At 38.7% G+C, this 15070-nt stretch overlaps 1 protein-coding gene across 2 annotated transcripts; it reads left to right on the top strand.

Annotated features, from left to right (window-relative positions):
- The first annotated feature begins 3795 nt into the window (after window positions 1-3795).
- On the top strand, window positions 3796-9718 carry LOC104597019 (ABC transporter A family member 2-like). 2 transcript variants are annotated; one of them, XM_010258405.3, is made up of 16 exons: window positions 3796-4247; window positions 4990-5221; window positions 5353-5522; window positions 5624-5809; window positions 5914-6009; window positions 6083-6283; window positions 6398-6557; window positions 6655-6878; window positions 7277-7394; window positions 7493-7569; window positions 7680-7769; window positions 7905-8048; window positions 8124-8438; window positions 8518-8598; window positions 9048-9224; window positions 9366-9718. In XM_010258405.3, the coding sequence occupies exons 1-16, from the start codon at window positions 3861-3863 to the stop codon at window positions 9624-9626; spliced, it is 2919 nt and encodes a 972-aa protein (XP_010256707.1). In that variant the 5' UTR covers window positions 3796-3860; the 3' UTR covers window positions 9627-9718. The 2 variants fall into 2 exon arrangements, with proteins under 2 accessions (XP_010256707.1, XP_010256698.1); XM_010258396.3 differs by having other exon boundaries at window positions 6652-6878.
- Window positions 9719-15070: the final 5352 nt, after the last annotated feature.

Here is a 15070-nt window from a genome sequence, read left to right as displayed (position 1 = left end):
GTGGAAGGGCAGTCGCAGCCCCGCGGCGAGCTGTTCCCGGAAAATCACGATCTCATCAGGACCGTGTTCCCAAGGGAAGCTGCCCGTAGGGATAAAGTAACCATACTCACTGGGCAAGTCGTAGTAGTCTACGAGGGTTTGAAGTTCCTCAGGCGTCATAGTCGAAGGGCCGAACTGATCTACAACCCGGCCACGACGGGAGGTGGACGCCGACCTACCCGAAGCACCTCGGACTGTAGGCCCGACCCCTTCCTCAGGACCTACATCGGGCTCACTTGAACTACCGGGGGACGCAAACTGGTTCGTAGAACCTACATCAGACCCGCTTGAACAGTCTGAACCCTCCAAACCAAACATCGGGAAACGGAACGGGATTCCAAAAGCACTCACCCGGGAAGAAGACTGAAGCAGACCACGAAAGCTCGAACAAGCAAGGAAACCTGGGACGCGAGCTGAAAAGCCTGGACGCGAGCTGAAACTTAGGCGCGAGCTCAAGATGTACAACAGTAGCAAAGACGCCCCCCCCCCCGTGCACTATTTATATCCACAGCGGCCGGAAAGCGACGGCCCAGATCGAAGCCAATCCAACGGCCCACAGCCGCGCTAAGCCGCACGTCTTCCAAGACCAATCAACGCACGTCTTTTCTGAAACTGACGGAGCGTCGCGCACGTCTTGTCAGAGGACAGGTGTTGGCACGCGTCTTCCCGAAACTGACGGGGTGTCGGCGCACGTCTCCTCGCAATAAAAGCGCCTGCAGCGCAACTCCCGAACAACTGCCGTCACGACTCCCAAACGCACGCCCTTTTTTTGAAAATCAAATTAGAGCAAGCGTGCTCGGCACGGACCAAAACCCTCCTGCTACCTTGCAAACTCCCCGCGCCAAGACGGGACCGTTGTCGCAGGGAGTGGGGGGCAATTGATGAAGGGAAATTTGGCCCGACCTCGCGATCGCCCGACACGTGGCAAAGACAAGCAGCTCGGGACAGTAGAGCGCCCGAAGCGAACATCGGAAGCAAGTCCAAGCTCACTACCGAGCCCGAACTCCAGACCGCTGTACTGAGTCCGAGCTCCCTGTTAAGAGCGAGCTCCCTGTTAAGGGTCCGAGCTCCCTAAGAACCCGAGCTCCCTAAGTCCGAGCTCCCTGTTAAGAGCGAGCTCCCTGTTGAGGGTCCGAGCTCCCTAAGTCCGAGCTCCCTGTTAAGGGTCCGAGCTCCCTAAGTCCGAGCTCCCTACTAGGAGCCTGAGCTCCCTGTTAAGAGCGAGCTCCCTGTTAAGGGTCCGAGCTCCCTAAGAATCCGAGCTCCCTGAAGTCCGAGCTCCCTATTAAGAGCAAGCTCCCTATTAAAGAGCGAGCTCCCTACTGAGAACCCGAGCTCCCTGCAAGGAGCACGAGCTATACTAGGCCCCAAGCCTCTCAAAGCTGACCCGAGCTGGCCCATGGCAGCTCGGAACACTCCAAACCGAACTCAAGACACCTCGCTCGCCACTCCAACACTTCACTTCCGAAACACCAGGCCGACCAAACGTACCCGACACCAAGGACGTCCGTATCCAAGGGCGACGCACCTGACTGATTTGGGATCTGACGCTTGACAGCCGCATTTCAAACGGCTTCCTGCTACCGCCACCTGCAACCGTCGTCACTAGCCGCAGAGACGGCTCCGACAAAAGGAACAGTGGCGGTTCTGCCCGGCCAGAGGAAATGATATCCGAACTGGCAGGAGTTCAAAAGTAATCCTGCCCGACCTGACGGAAGCCTGGAAGTGAGTGCGCGAGGTGGTTATAAAAGGCTTCTACCCCCCAGGAACGAGGTATGCTAACTTTCGCGCTATCTGGTTTATCTTGCCTTTGAAGGATTCTAACTTGAGCTTCGGAGCCCTTACGCCGAGTTCTCCCCGGAGCTTCTCTTCTCCTTCCGTTTCAGGTCCTTGTTACTCAGTTCAGAGACAAGATCATCGACAGCTAAGACCGGCCAGATTGTGCACCATCAGATTCTATTTGACGTAAGGGGAGGCGAAAGGGAAAACACCCTTCACTTTAATATATATATATACATATATATATATATATAACAAAGCACATTGTGGTCTATTAAACAAGCCAAATTATTCAATTTCCTTAATTGTCCTTATCTCTCAATCGCATATGTTTTCGAACTGCCCAAACCAACAGCGGTTCACGTTCACGGCTGTTTCTCAACTCTTCAATATACCAATAATACCCTTGAAAGGCAACTCATAGCTTCATACATATATGGAACCCACAACCCATAACAGATTTTGTATTAGAGGGCTATTCAGATTTTAGACAGGATTTTAGATAAATTTATCCTAAGGCTCAGTTTGGAAGGAATATAAATATAAATATGTAGAATACAAAACTATGTAATTTGTATTTTTTTGTATGTATTTATATTATATATGTAATCCTTCCAAACTGAGTCAAAAGAAAATAGGTTATATACAAGCAATTTAAATAGAGTTTGGCAAATTTTTTAGTAGTCTTCTGGATTACGATAAGCTCATAATTAAAACTGTTGCTATTTTTCCGTTTGGCAATCAAAAGCCAAAAAGCCTATAAGATGCATGTGTGGAAAAGACCATAAAAAACCAAAAATGGCAAATTTCATGTTTGAAGCTTCCTAGTCTATTTACATAATAAATAGTCTCTAAACGTCTTTTTAAAAGCTTGATACATCAAGGGATCATTTGGTAAGTCTTTTATGAAAGATCTTTTAGAAACTTTGATAGTCAAAAGACGATATGAGTTTTTGCATCAAGATCTTAATAGCTTGAAAATCGATTGGTTAAAACACGTTTTTCTGTGTTTTTTGCATAAATATGAATTGAAAAAAGGTAAAAAGTTTCATTTAGAATTTTCCGAAAATAGTCTAAAATGGGCTTCCCGCATCTTTTTTGGACTGAGGCTTTCAGTGGCTAAATCTTTTCCCAACCAAATGGGAAAAGACCAAATTATAGACTATCGGGCTTCTAAAAAACCGACAACCCACATGAAAAGGCATGCCAAACGGAACCAAAACCCTGTACCAAAGGATATTTATTTTTAATTTGTCCATTTAACTACTGAAAGATTTTCCTAAAAATACTTGCCAAATAGTAGTACCTTAACTAGTAATTTTAAGAATGAAATCCAGATCATTAAGTTAGTGACATTTGCAAAAATAAGTTGACAAGAATTATATGCCATAATTCCGTTTCCATGGTGATTAAGGCATTCTGTAAGCAAAATCTTTGCCCAAAAAGTTCTTTCTAATAAAAAGAAAAGTTTATATCAAAACCAAAATCAGATTTTGTAGAAGCCCATATGCCCATAGGAAAGGTCAAAGGTTTTCTTCATTTTTTTTTCTTAAAATTGCTATTTCTCAGTTTTTAAATGCATGTAAAATGGCTGTTAAAAGAATATTGATAATGGTAGAAAAAGAAAATATTGTTAGGAGTAATTTCCTAGAGGTTGCTCCTATCCAGTCAACTCTTTATATTCGTATAATTTTCAACTACTTACTGACAAGACAACGCAATAATAATATAATGTATTCTTCAATTGAACATCATTTTCCAAACAAATAACTCGCATTCGTTCCTTTTACTTGCAACCGAAGGCAGGCTAAGCAGCTAGCCAGCTGGACTGTATTGAACTATGTCATAAGTCATAACTCGTAAGAATCAAGAAGGGCATCAAGTCGTAATTTTAGCAAAGAACCAGGATATTTTCGTTGTTAATTGAGTCCTGTGAAAATATAAATAATATAATCCTCGGAGAAACTGCTAACTGCTGTTCTGAAGTCTGAACTCTATAAAAGCATTTTCTTGTGTACTTTCGAGAGTACAGAAGAGAGGAGATGGACTACGGAGGAACGTCCAACTTGCAGACTGGATTTCCTCTCCTTGTCCAGCAATTCAGAGCTCTGCTAAAGAAGAATCTCCTTCTTTCATGGAGGAATAGAAGAGCTACCTTTCTGCAGCTTTTCTCTTCCTTGTTCTTCATCTTTCTCATTTTCTGCATCGATAAGGCCATTCATGCTCGTTTCTCTACGACCACCTCTTATAAGAACGTCTACGATCCGGAGCCCGTGATCTCTCCTCCAATTCCTCCGTGCGAGGACAAGTTCTACGTTAAACTCCCATGCTTCGATTTCGTCTGGAGTGGGAATGGAAGTGTGAAAATTCAGTCAATTGTACGGAGGATCATGGCGAATAATCCAGGAAGACCGATTCCATCCAGTAAGGTATTTTGGGAGCAAAATCCGGCATTCTTAGGCTTTTAGGTTTTCTCTATTATGAAAATGAACGCAATAAGTGAAATTCTGGTTCAAGATTGTTCTTTTTCTTTTTATTTGTCTCGCTGATTATTCGCTAACTTGATGCATGAGATAACAATTGGTCAAACACTGGAATGTACTATACGTTTAATCGATATGACTTCTTATATTATTCATTTCTTTGTTGAATTTTGTTATGTTTCTGTAAATTATTACTTTTACATTTTTACTTATATAAATTTGGATGGGAAATACTCGAAGGATTTAGAGATGGTTGTGCAACTTCATTTTCTACTACTTTTTATTGTGCATTTTATGGATTTTGACAAATAAAATTCTGTCTAGAAACAGATGCATGCTACAGTCTCAAATATTAGATGTATTTTGCTGAAACTCGTGATGGATGCAAATGACTTGAAGCCTTGAACCTCCATTTTACAGGCTCTTTTTTTAACTGGGTTTTTCAGTATAGAGATCAGGGAGAATAATTGGTCTATTGTACTTGTTGAAAGAAAGATCTAAGTAGTTTTCTGCGTCAAAACATTGGCTTGCTCTGACTTTCCATTCAACAAAGATATGCAAGTGTTTCATCTATCTTTGAAGTTTCTCACCCGAGGAGTTCATCTTAATAATTCATTTAGAATACAGCCTTAGTATAATTCACAAGTAAAAGAACATAAAAGCATACCTTATGCACCTTTTTGTACAGGTTAAATCCTTCGGGACAGCTGATGAAGTGGATGATTGGCTTTTCAATAATCCTATGCATTGTCCTGGAGCTCTACATTTTGCTGAAAGAAATGAAACTGTAATCAGCTATGGAATTCAAACTAACTCAACTCCACTAGCCAAGAGGGGACACTTTGAGGACCCCACTTTTAAGTTTCAAATTCCACTTCAAATTGCTGCAGAGCGTGAAATTGCTCGGTTCCTGATTGAAGGTACCTGTTCTGTAATCTTCTACATTGTTTTTCCTTCTATGAGAAATGACTTAATAGCATCCCCCCCCCCCCACTATTTCTTTTTTTACTAAAATCTACAACTTATTTGGACAAAATTCATTCATGTACAGATCCAAATTTTAGTTGGGTTGTGGGGCTTAAGGAATTTGCACACCCTGCCATAGAAATCTTCTCTGCTGTAGGGACAGTGGGACCAACATTTTTTCTTGCAATTGCCATGTTTGGTTTTGTCTTCCAAATTAGTTCTTTGCTAACAGAGAAAGAACTCAAACTCCGCCAGGTATCGGCTACTGCTCAGGGTTTTTGTTTTAATCAAAAGAATCACCATTGTGGCCCTTTTCAGATCACTGTTTTCTGTTACCATTATGTGAAAACCTGCAGGCAATGTCTATAATGGGTCTCTATGAATCTGCCTATTGGTTGTCATGGTTCACTTGGGAGGCCTTGATTGCAGTTCTTTCATCACTTTTCACAGTTCTCTTTGGAATGATGTTTCAATTTGACTTTTTCTTGCATAACAGTTTTGCAATTGTGTTCCTTCTGTTCTTGCTTTTCCAAGTCAATATGGTGAGTTTTCTCTATGCCTCCTTAATTCTGGACAAAAGTGCTACTACCAATCACGGAAACCCAATTTATAAATATTTGGGATTAACTCCTCTCTTTGATGCTAGATTGGTTTTGCCTTCATGGTATCAACTTTCATTAGCAAGTCATCATCATCCACAACTGTGGGATTTTCTGTATTTATAATTGGATTTCTGACACAGGTAAAATCCTCCCTATAAAGTTTCAGGAAATGGATTCATGCAGTCTGTAACGGATTTTCTTTGATTCTTGCAGCTAGTAACAACATTTGGATTTCCCTACAGCAGTGATTACTCTAGAAAATATCGAATCATCTGGTCCCTGTTCCCTCCTAACCTTCTTGCTGAAGCTCTTAATATTCTCTCAGATGCAACAGCTACTCCTCAAGATGATGGGATCAGCTGGAGCAGACGGGCTAATTGTCCCCCCAAGGATTCAGAGTGTGTGATAACTATTGTATGTATATACTTTAAAGCTTAGCATTTAAGATTACAATTTAGGAGATCCATACAGTCCATCAGGCACCAACATTTTGAATTAGATATTTACAATAATACATGATTTTGACAGGATGACATATATAAATGGCTCATCTCAACATTCTTTGTGTGGTTCCTTTTGGCTATCTACTTTGACAATATTATCCCCAACTCATCAGGTGTGAGAAAATCGTTGTTTTACTTTTTGAAGCCCGGGTACTGGACAGGAAAAGGTGGAAACAAAGCGGAAGGTAATTGAATACCTGCAATTACCATTTTTAAAATTCGTGACTTGTCCCAGTTGACTGTAATTTATGACCAGCTTTTCCATTCCTTGTATTCCAGAAGGTGGAGTGTGTAGTTGCACCGGTTCAATTCCAGAGCTGGAGAACATCACTCCAGATGATGAAGACGTTCTTCAAGAGCAAACCGGTGTAAAACAACAAGTCAATGAAGGTGCAGTTGATCCAAATGTTGCAGTCCAAATACGTGGTCTAGCAAAGACATATCCTGGGACTACAAATATTGGTTGCTGCAGATGCAAGAGAACTTCTCCTTACCATGCTCTTAGGGTAAACGACCATTTTACCTTCAAATATCAAAGTGTTAATGGCCTGGGGTGAGGGCGGGAAGAAGTCATTCATCTTGCTTCTTTTACTGTACACAATCCATACATGTGGGTGTGTCAAGACCAACACCCATCAAGGAGATCTCGATATCCACAAATTACTTGATTGGATAAATTAGTGACTTGATATTATACTGTTTTTCTTCTTGAAGACTGAAGCTTTGTCTTTTTCTACAATAAACTTGGTTTATCATATGGTTACTATAATCTATTCCAGTAGATTCTTGGGTTATGAGGTCTCTATGTGAGCCTTATCTTGCAGATTACTATACCTTGTGTGACCATGTCTCCCCATGGATGTTGGTTTTAAGGTTGCTGATAAATTTTTAAATTTATCATCAGGGCTTATGGGTGAACTTCCCAAAGGATCAACTATTTTGTCTTCTTGGACCCAATGGAGCTGGCAAAACAACTGTCATTAATTGTTTAACTGGCATTACACCAGTGACAGGGGGAGATGGTAATAAATTCTTCTTCAGGTCCTTAGACTCATCAATTGCAAGTTGATCTTGATATAGTTGTGGCATCTCAATTACTCTATAACTGATTTGTTTACAGCACTGATATATGGATATTCCATTCGAAGTTCCATTGGTATGTCAAGCATTCGAAGAATAATAGGAGTTTGTCCTCAGGTGCCCTGTTTTCTAAGAACGAAATCTAGCTGACCATAATTCGGACTTTGCACCATGATTTGTTTGGAAGTGAAGAACTAATTTTTGTTTCTTTTTATATTGGTATATAGTTCGATATTCTCTGGGATGCCTTAACTGGTCAAGAGCACCTCCACCTCTTTGCTAGTATTAAAGGCCTTCCTCCTGCTTCAATCAAATCGGTATGTTGCATTAAAGAACGGAAAAGTTTCTTTACCACATTCATATATATCATCAAAATGTTTAAGGTCCCAGATTAGTATCATTTTCTTTTCTTCCATGCTGTTCCACACACAATGATTCTTCTGGAAAAGCAGGTTACCAAGAAATCATTAGAGGAGGTGAAACTCACTGAGGCAGCCAAAATGAGAGCCGGGAGCTATAGTGGAGGGATGAAGCGCCGCTTAAGTGTAGCAATAGCACTTATTGGTGATCCAAAATTGGTCATCTTGGATGAGCCAGTAAGATTAATGGAGAATACTCCTAAATCTGTAGGTTCTCTTGTGCAATGCATGTAACCTCCTTTAATATTGCAGACTACTGGTATGGATCCAATCACTCGGAGGCATGTATGGGACATCATTGAAGATGCAAAGAAAGGCCGAGCTATAGTCCTAACAACTCACTCAATGGAGGAAGCTGACATTTTAAGTGACCGCATAGCAATCATGGCAAAGGGGAAGCTCCGTTGCATTGGAACCTCGATCAGGTTGAAGTCAAAGTTTGGAACTGGCTTTATTGCTAATGTAAGCTTCCTTGGAAGCACTCCTGGGCAGACTCCTAATGTTAATGGCGATGCATTTGCTACAACTGAACCTTACCGTCAAGCTGTGAAGCAGTTTTTCAAAAATGTACGTTGGATGAATAAAGCTCCTAAATCTTCTCATTCCAAAAAGATTCTGTATCTAACTTGTGGGATGTATTTGACAGCATTTAGATGTCATGCCTAAAGAGGAGAACAAGGCCTTCCTGACTTGTGTTATTCCTCATGAAAAGGAGGGGTTGTTGACGGTAAATACCTTTTTCTTGTTTTTTGTTTCTTGCTGTATCTTAGCTTTCACGGATCATAGGGGTTTTGAGTGTTGTATCACAAGGCAATCAGGTCGCATAATGTATGACACCCTCACAGTCAAAATATATGTAGATAGGAATATCTCAGTTCTTTGATTTTCACCGTCCTCCTATGTATTCTTATTATATTCTACTAGTAAATGATCTGATAAATAGCAAAATCATTTTATGTTTGCCCTAGGCCATCCCTTTTATCACATTCATGTTGCTGAAACTGTTTTCTTTTAAAAAAGTTTAAAAGTTATAAAACTTTTGGGCATCTTTCTTCAATAAATCATATAATGCACCTAGCATCAGAGCTTTATATTGACATTGTGAATGCCAACAGTAATTTCAGCATTAAACATTAATGTCTTAGTTTCTATTCTTGCTATGATAATCTTATGCAGAAATTCTTTGCGGAACTTCAAGATAGGGAAAGAGAGTTTGGCATATCAGATATCCAACTTGGACTAACAACTCTGGAAGAAGTGTTTCTGAACATTGCAAAGCAGGCAGAGCTAGAAAATTCTGCAGCTGAAGGGAGCTTAGTAACTTTAACTTTGACATCAGGAACCTCAGTTCTAGTAAGTTTAATTAATTTATATGGTTATTCAATGCAGAAAATGACATAATTTTGCATCCGCGATCAGTTGATAATATTTCAGCAACTGGTATGGTGACTGATTTGTTTTAACTTGAGGACTTTTATGATGGTAATTTTGCAGATACCTGTAGGAGCCAAGTTTATTGGGATTCCAGGAACAGAATCCCAAGAAAATCCAAGGGGTCTTATGGTTGAAGTATACTGGTCACAAGATGATGCAGGCTCCCTCTGCATTTCAGGTCATTCACCTGAAACGCCAATACCCCCGAATGTTCACCCAATGGCTTCTTCTGCAGCAACTCCTCGCAGAACATTCTTAGGCAGGAAACCAGCAGTACAGGGATTAGTAATTGATCCTCATCAAATTGAAAATACAAATTAGTACTGATTTTATAAAGTAAAATTGCACAATTTTTCGTGAAGCCGTCTTGTATCATATAGAACTCGTCAATGATATCATACCTTTTTGTTTCATATTAGTTCTTTACAATTTTCTTTTACCTTTCTTATAGACTCTGTTTGGATGGGGTGGAAAACCAAATTCCAGAAATTGCCTGGTTTCCATGGAAAATGACATTTTCATTGTGTTTCATATGCAAGAAGCAGAAGTCGACCAAGGACCCGGTCCACCAATATTACCGAATGGTATTTACTAATTGATAATTACTTTAGTTTAGGGAGAATGACGATTCATCCCAGGGTCAGAATTTTTAGGCCCAAATTACAGTTGGGGAGGTGCCAACTAGGCATTGATATCAATTCATGGGTGGGCATTGGTGCATAGAGTAGGGGTATTTGACATTTTGAATGTTTACAGGTCTGCAGTGAAATTCAGAAATCTGCAATGGACTTATCATTCTTACTTTTCCATTTAGTTTATTGCATTTATAATTTTTTCACGTGGATAATCAAGAGTCAAGACATAGTTAGGGCTTCTAAAAAAAGACACTGTGTTTGGTGTACTTTATTTGTTTATAAAACCGAGAAAATTAATAATTACTAATTGTTTATGACAATTAGACACCGCATTATCATAACAGTGAAAATGTGCCTAATCATTTGAGGATGTTTTAAAAAATAACTTCTCCAAACGATAGACATGCATAGAAATCGAAGTCACATTTTACTATTCTCAATACGTACAAAAGAGTATGAGAGGAAAACTGCTAAAGTAATGCCTATATAACAACATTTATTAAATAAACGTCCACGATTCTAAACACCCCAGTGGTTAAGAATTAGGATTCAACAAAACCACGAAAACAAGAAAAGCAAAAATTACAATTTAGCGAACAAAGATGTTTTCTAGTGTCTACTCTTCCCTGATGGAACACCACACGACATGGCCGCAGTTCCAAATAACCAAGAGTGAAATTACCAACGACTGCCTCAGTCACATATCGCTGCCTCTTTTTTATTTTATTTTTTTCATATTTGTTGTCGTCAGGTCAAACAGCATTTAAAATGATGCAGCTAAAAATAATTACTCTTGTTGATACAACAAATACACAGTATATAATCAGCTTTTACTGTTTAACAACATATTTTCACCATTTTCTTCCTCTATACTTAAGATGCTTTAATTGAAGAGAAAGTAGATTCAAGGAAGCATTCAGCCCCGCCCCATCAATGTTCATCAGTAAGCACACAACTAAAAGCAGTACAGGCAGGTTAAATGACTGCCATACTAAAAAGATCACTCGAACCCAAAACCTCAATATTTGTCATTTGCACATCCTTATCTGCAACAATGACTTAAAGTCTGATCTAGCTTGGCCCTGAGCCCCAATCATGGAATGAACAGCTTAATGAAATCCATAGCTGTTTCAGTTTCAGGAACGGGCCATCTGTCGTTCAAACCGGATGATCGAACTGTTGATTTGAAAACAGGTGGCCTAAGCAGTTTCAGTTTCAGGTCGATTTTTAAAATCTTATATAGGTGTTCCAGAACATGTAGACATGGGAAAAGAATGCTAGAAGAGAAGATAATGCGAGAGAGAGGTATTTGAGTTCCAAGTTTCATCAAAAACTTGAAACGAAAAATAACTTTTTGATTGAGAGGAATGCAATGAGAAGTTGTAGACGGTTTTAGTATCTGGAGTTAAAACATGAATAAAGAATTATTTTATTTTATTTTATTTTATTATTATTATTATTTTTTTTGAGGGGAGGGGGGGGGGGGGCGCATTAATTTGGGCAATTTGGGTAATTTGGGTATCATCGCTCGGAACTGAGTAAACACCATAACCCATAGGAAGGTCTACCTCGCAAGAGTCCTAACTATCCTGCGTAGCTTATGGGACTAACGTAACGATTCCTTATCCAGAGGAAAATTGCCTAATCCTCTAAACGTTTGCTCTAGAGCAAATCAATACTTTCCACTCAACACCCAACTGATGGATCTATCACCAACGAACTTAACAATGATTCAACAATCTTGGCAGTGGTTTCAAAACCATTTGCAAAACTTTGTGATAGTTGATGGAGCCTGAGAAACTCGCACACACATTGCTGCATCGGGTCTTTATCTATCATCTTAATGTTTGTTTTTCTTTATATAAATTTTTACGCTTTTTTCTTTTAATAATTTATTACTTTTTTCATAATTCGAATTGGATAGAATTGTGTTTGTTTAGATATCCGACATCCTTAATATATTCAGACTCGAATCACTATTTGTGAGGTCCGATCAAACCTTCAGATCAACTTAGATTCGGATATGCCCTAATTTGAATCCAATCCGATCCATTTGCATCTCTCATTCTTAATGGATGAAAACAAGACAAGGTGCAATTTTAAATCAAATTAAAATACAAATAAGAGTTAAAGGGGATGTTTGGAACCGTGGCTGTTTTTCAAAAAAACAGTGTCATGTCGGATCCACATAGGCATTTCAACAAACGCCCATATATCTCATTGTTTGGTTCAGCTGATTATTAAAAAATCGGGCATGCCTTGAAAATCGGGACCCCACTGATGCATGAAACGCCAAATTCATGCATTGGTGAACCGTTTCCCCCAACGGTTGACTGATGTGTATCCTATGTGGTGCTTACCTATCAGCACATACATGAAAAACGGTGATGAAAATTACCTTACCAAATAGCAGTGTTGCTCACTGCCTACGTGGCAAAAGCGTTTTTTTTTTTTTTGTGAAAAACGGGTCTTAGAAGCATGAACGTTTTTTCTTAAAAATCGGTCCCAAAAAGCACCCACACTTCCAAACACCATGAAAAACAAACATAAGCAATTCTAAACTACACTCGGTTCAGATTTGCACTAAAAAAAATAGCGCCTGAAAGTTAAACAAGGCAATCACAGGCTATTTATCAACTTTCAAGCAGTAATCAAGAAATGGCTTTGAAACCCAACCTGATGAATAACCATTTTCTCCTCTTGGTGGCAACCTAAAGGTCCAACCATCCAGGTTAAACGACTCAGCTGACATAGTTTAACAGCCCTATGATTAAGATGTAAATAATAAATGGGAAAACTCCCGATTAGTACCTGTACGTTGGGCTTAATGCCATTTTGGTCTCTGAACTTAAATGCCACAATTCAGTATCTGAACTTTCAAAACATGTCAATTAATACTTACCGTTAACTAGTTGTTAACCAATCGTTAAGTGACATTTGAAAAAGACATAAATACCCTTCAAGTATCATCTAATTTTTTTATCAACCATCCAAACGTTGACAAAAAAATTAACAATCCCAAATCCTTGCTTCTTCTATTCAAGAAAGTTGGGGGCACATCTCCGTAGGCATTTTGGACCCCAACTTTCTTGAATAAAAGAGAAAAGGATTTAGGACTGTTAATTTTTTGTCAATGTTTGGATAGTTGATAAAGAAAATTAAATGACACTCAAAGGGCATTTATGTCTTTTTCAAAGGCATTTAACGGCTGGTTAATGATAAATAATGGATTGGCGAATTTTGAAAGTTCAAATACTGAATTATCGTATTTTAAAATTTGAGAACCAAAGTAGCACTAGGCCCAAAGTACAGACTACTAGGAAAAATCTCATCAATTAGATAAGACTGAAACCCTAAATAAAATTTTAAAAATAGGGGAAAAGAAGAGATAGAGAGAGATTTGACTTGTCAATGTTGCGTGGACTAATAAGGCTTTTTTTTTTTTGATACATGGGGAGAGAAAAGTTAGATAAACTAGCAAAGCTATCTAAACAATCCAAAAACACAATGAAATCTAAATCAAGATGGAAAGAAACGTCAGTTGAGATGTTTCTCAGGTGTCCGTTCGCCAGTCAATCAGCCGCTTGGTTGCCTTCTTTGTGAATGTGCGTGTACGTGACTTTGGAGGCCTCCTCTCGCCATTCCTCTAAGATCAGTTGACACCTCCACATTGTTGATGAGGTTTCGTTAAAAGGCTTCAACTGTTGCTTTTGAATCTCCTTCGATAATTACTTGACTAGCTCCAATACTCCCTTCACTCAGCTTTAGTATTCTTCCATTGGCATCCCTTGCAATGCACTCATAGACCTCTTGGGGCATCAAAATTAATCTTGTTACTATTCAATTAGCGTTTAAAACATATTAAAGGCATTCATTCCTTTTCACAAGAGTTTCTCATTCATAAATATTTAGTTTTATCAGGTTTTTTTTTTTTTCTAAGTCATACTTGGTAGAAATACAAGCTGACTAGATGTTTAAAGTGGTTTGATAAATTATTATAATATATTTATAATGACAACTTATGATATCTCAAAAAAGGTGTAAGTTTTTTCAAATTTTCATATTTCATATCACTTTAATGGGTGTTTGACATTAGAGCGTTTTACACAAGTGGGTTCTAATTCATAAGTATTTCCTTTCACCTTTTTTTTTTGAAAATTACTAAAAAAAAATTAAAATACAAGCTGATTGGGCATTTAAAGTGATTTGACTTAATATTATAATGAATTCGACTATGATATAGAAAATATATAATATCTGAAAAACATCTAACTAATAAACTAAAATTATAAATATAGTAGTCAATCGGGTGTTATTTATCAAAATTCATAAATGGGTTTTAATTAGTCAAAATTCTTTGGATACCGTATCTTCCTTGCATTATAGATTTTCTCTATTATAATATATTTTATAATAACAACTGTATGATATCTCAAAAAAGTAATCAACTTTTTAAAATTTCAATGTATCATGTGAACATGTCACCAAGATCACGAAGGCAAATAAAAAAAACATCAATTTGATGTTTCAAAAAACCCAAACGTCAATTTGATGTTTCAAAAAACCCTCCTTTCCCGAATTCCAAAACTAATCATTATAAAAACATTGTTTAAAAATCAGGATTGTCAAATGCGGATGTGGTACTCGTGACACAAGCAGAAACTAAATGATTGTAAAAAGCTCTAGTGCCAAATCCGAAAGATTATCACTGTAGCGGCAACGTTTTCTTTTTAATGTTGTGTCAGCTATGATATTTTAGCTTTTTTATGGCATGGCAAACTTATGAATTGAAACGAAACTCTCCGGTGCCAAACACCCTCCAAGTCATGTGGAGAGAACCTGTGGACGTATGGACAGAACAGGCTGTCCACCGTGGAGAGACAGTTTGAGGAAGAAGAATAGGAAGAAAAATGGTTATACCCGTGGTTTTCAAAACCGGACCAGACCGGAAAAATCGGTAACCGGTCAGCCCCCGGGTCCAGTTTTACTAAAAACTGGAAATTTTTAAAAACCGTTAAAAAAGTCAGAAAATCACTAACCCGAGCGATCAGACCGTTAAACCATTCGACCTGGGCAGCGGTTCGCGGGTTATTCTTTATATTTTCAATGTTTTAAATAAAAAAATAAAAC

This window comes from Nelumbo nucifera, chromosome 3 (genome assembly GCF_055504915.1).
Source record: "Nelumbo nucifera cultivar China Antique chromosome 3, China Antique-T2T, whole genome shotgun sequence".
NCBI classification, from domain to species: Eukaryota; Viridiplantae; Streptophyta; class Magnoliopsida; order Proteales; family Nelumbonaceae; genus Nelumbo; species Nelumbo nucifera.
Note: the sequence above shows the minus strand (reverse complement) of the source record. Positions and strands in the feature narration are given on the sequence as shown.

What these genes read in the sequence shown, in the direction of transcription:
- LOC104597019 (XM_010258396.3), top strand. Translation starts at nt 3,861, where the DNA reads ATGGACTACGGAGGAACGTCCAACTTGCAGACTGGATTTCCTCTCCTT. An exon ending in GACCGATTCCATCCAGTAAG is followed by an intron (nt 4,248 to 4,989) that starts GTATTTTGGGAG and finishes CTTTTTGTACAG; the next exon opens with GTTAAATCCTTCGGGACAGC. An exon ending in CTCCTGCTTCAATCAAATCG is followed by an intron (nt 7,770 to 7,904) that starts GTATGTTGCATT and finishes CTGGAAAAGCAG; the next exon opens with GTTACCAAGAAATCATTAGA.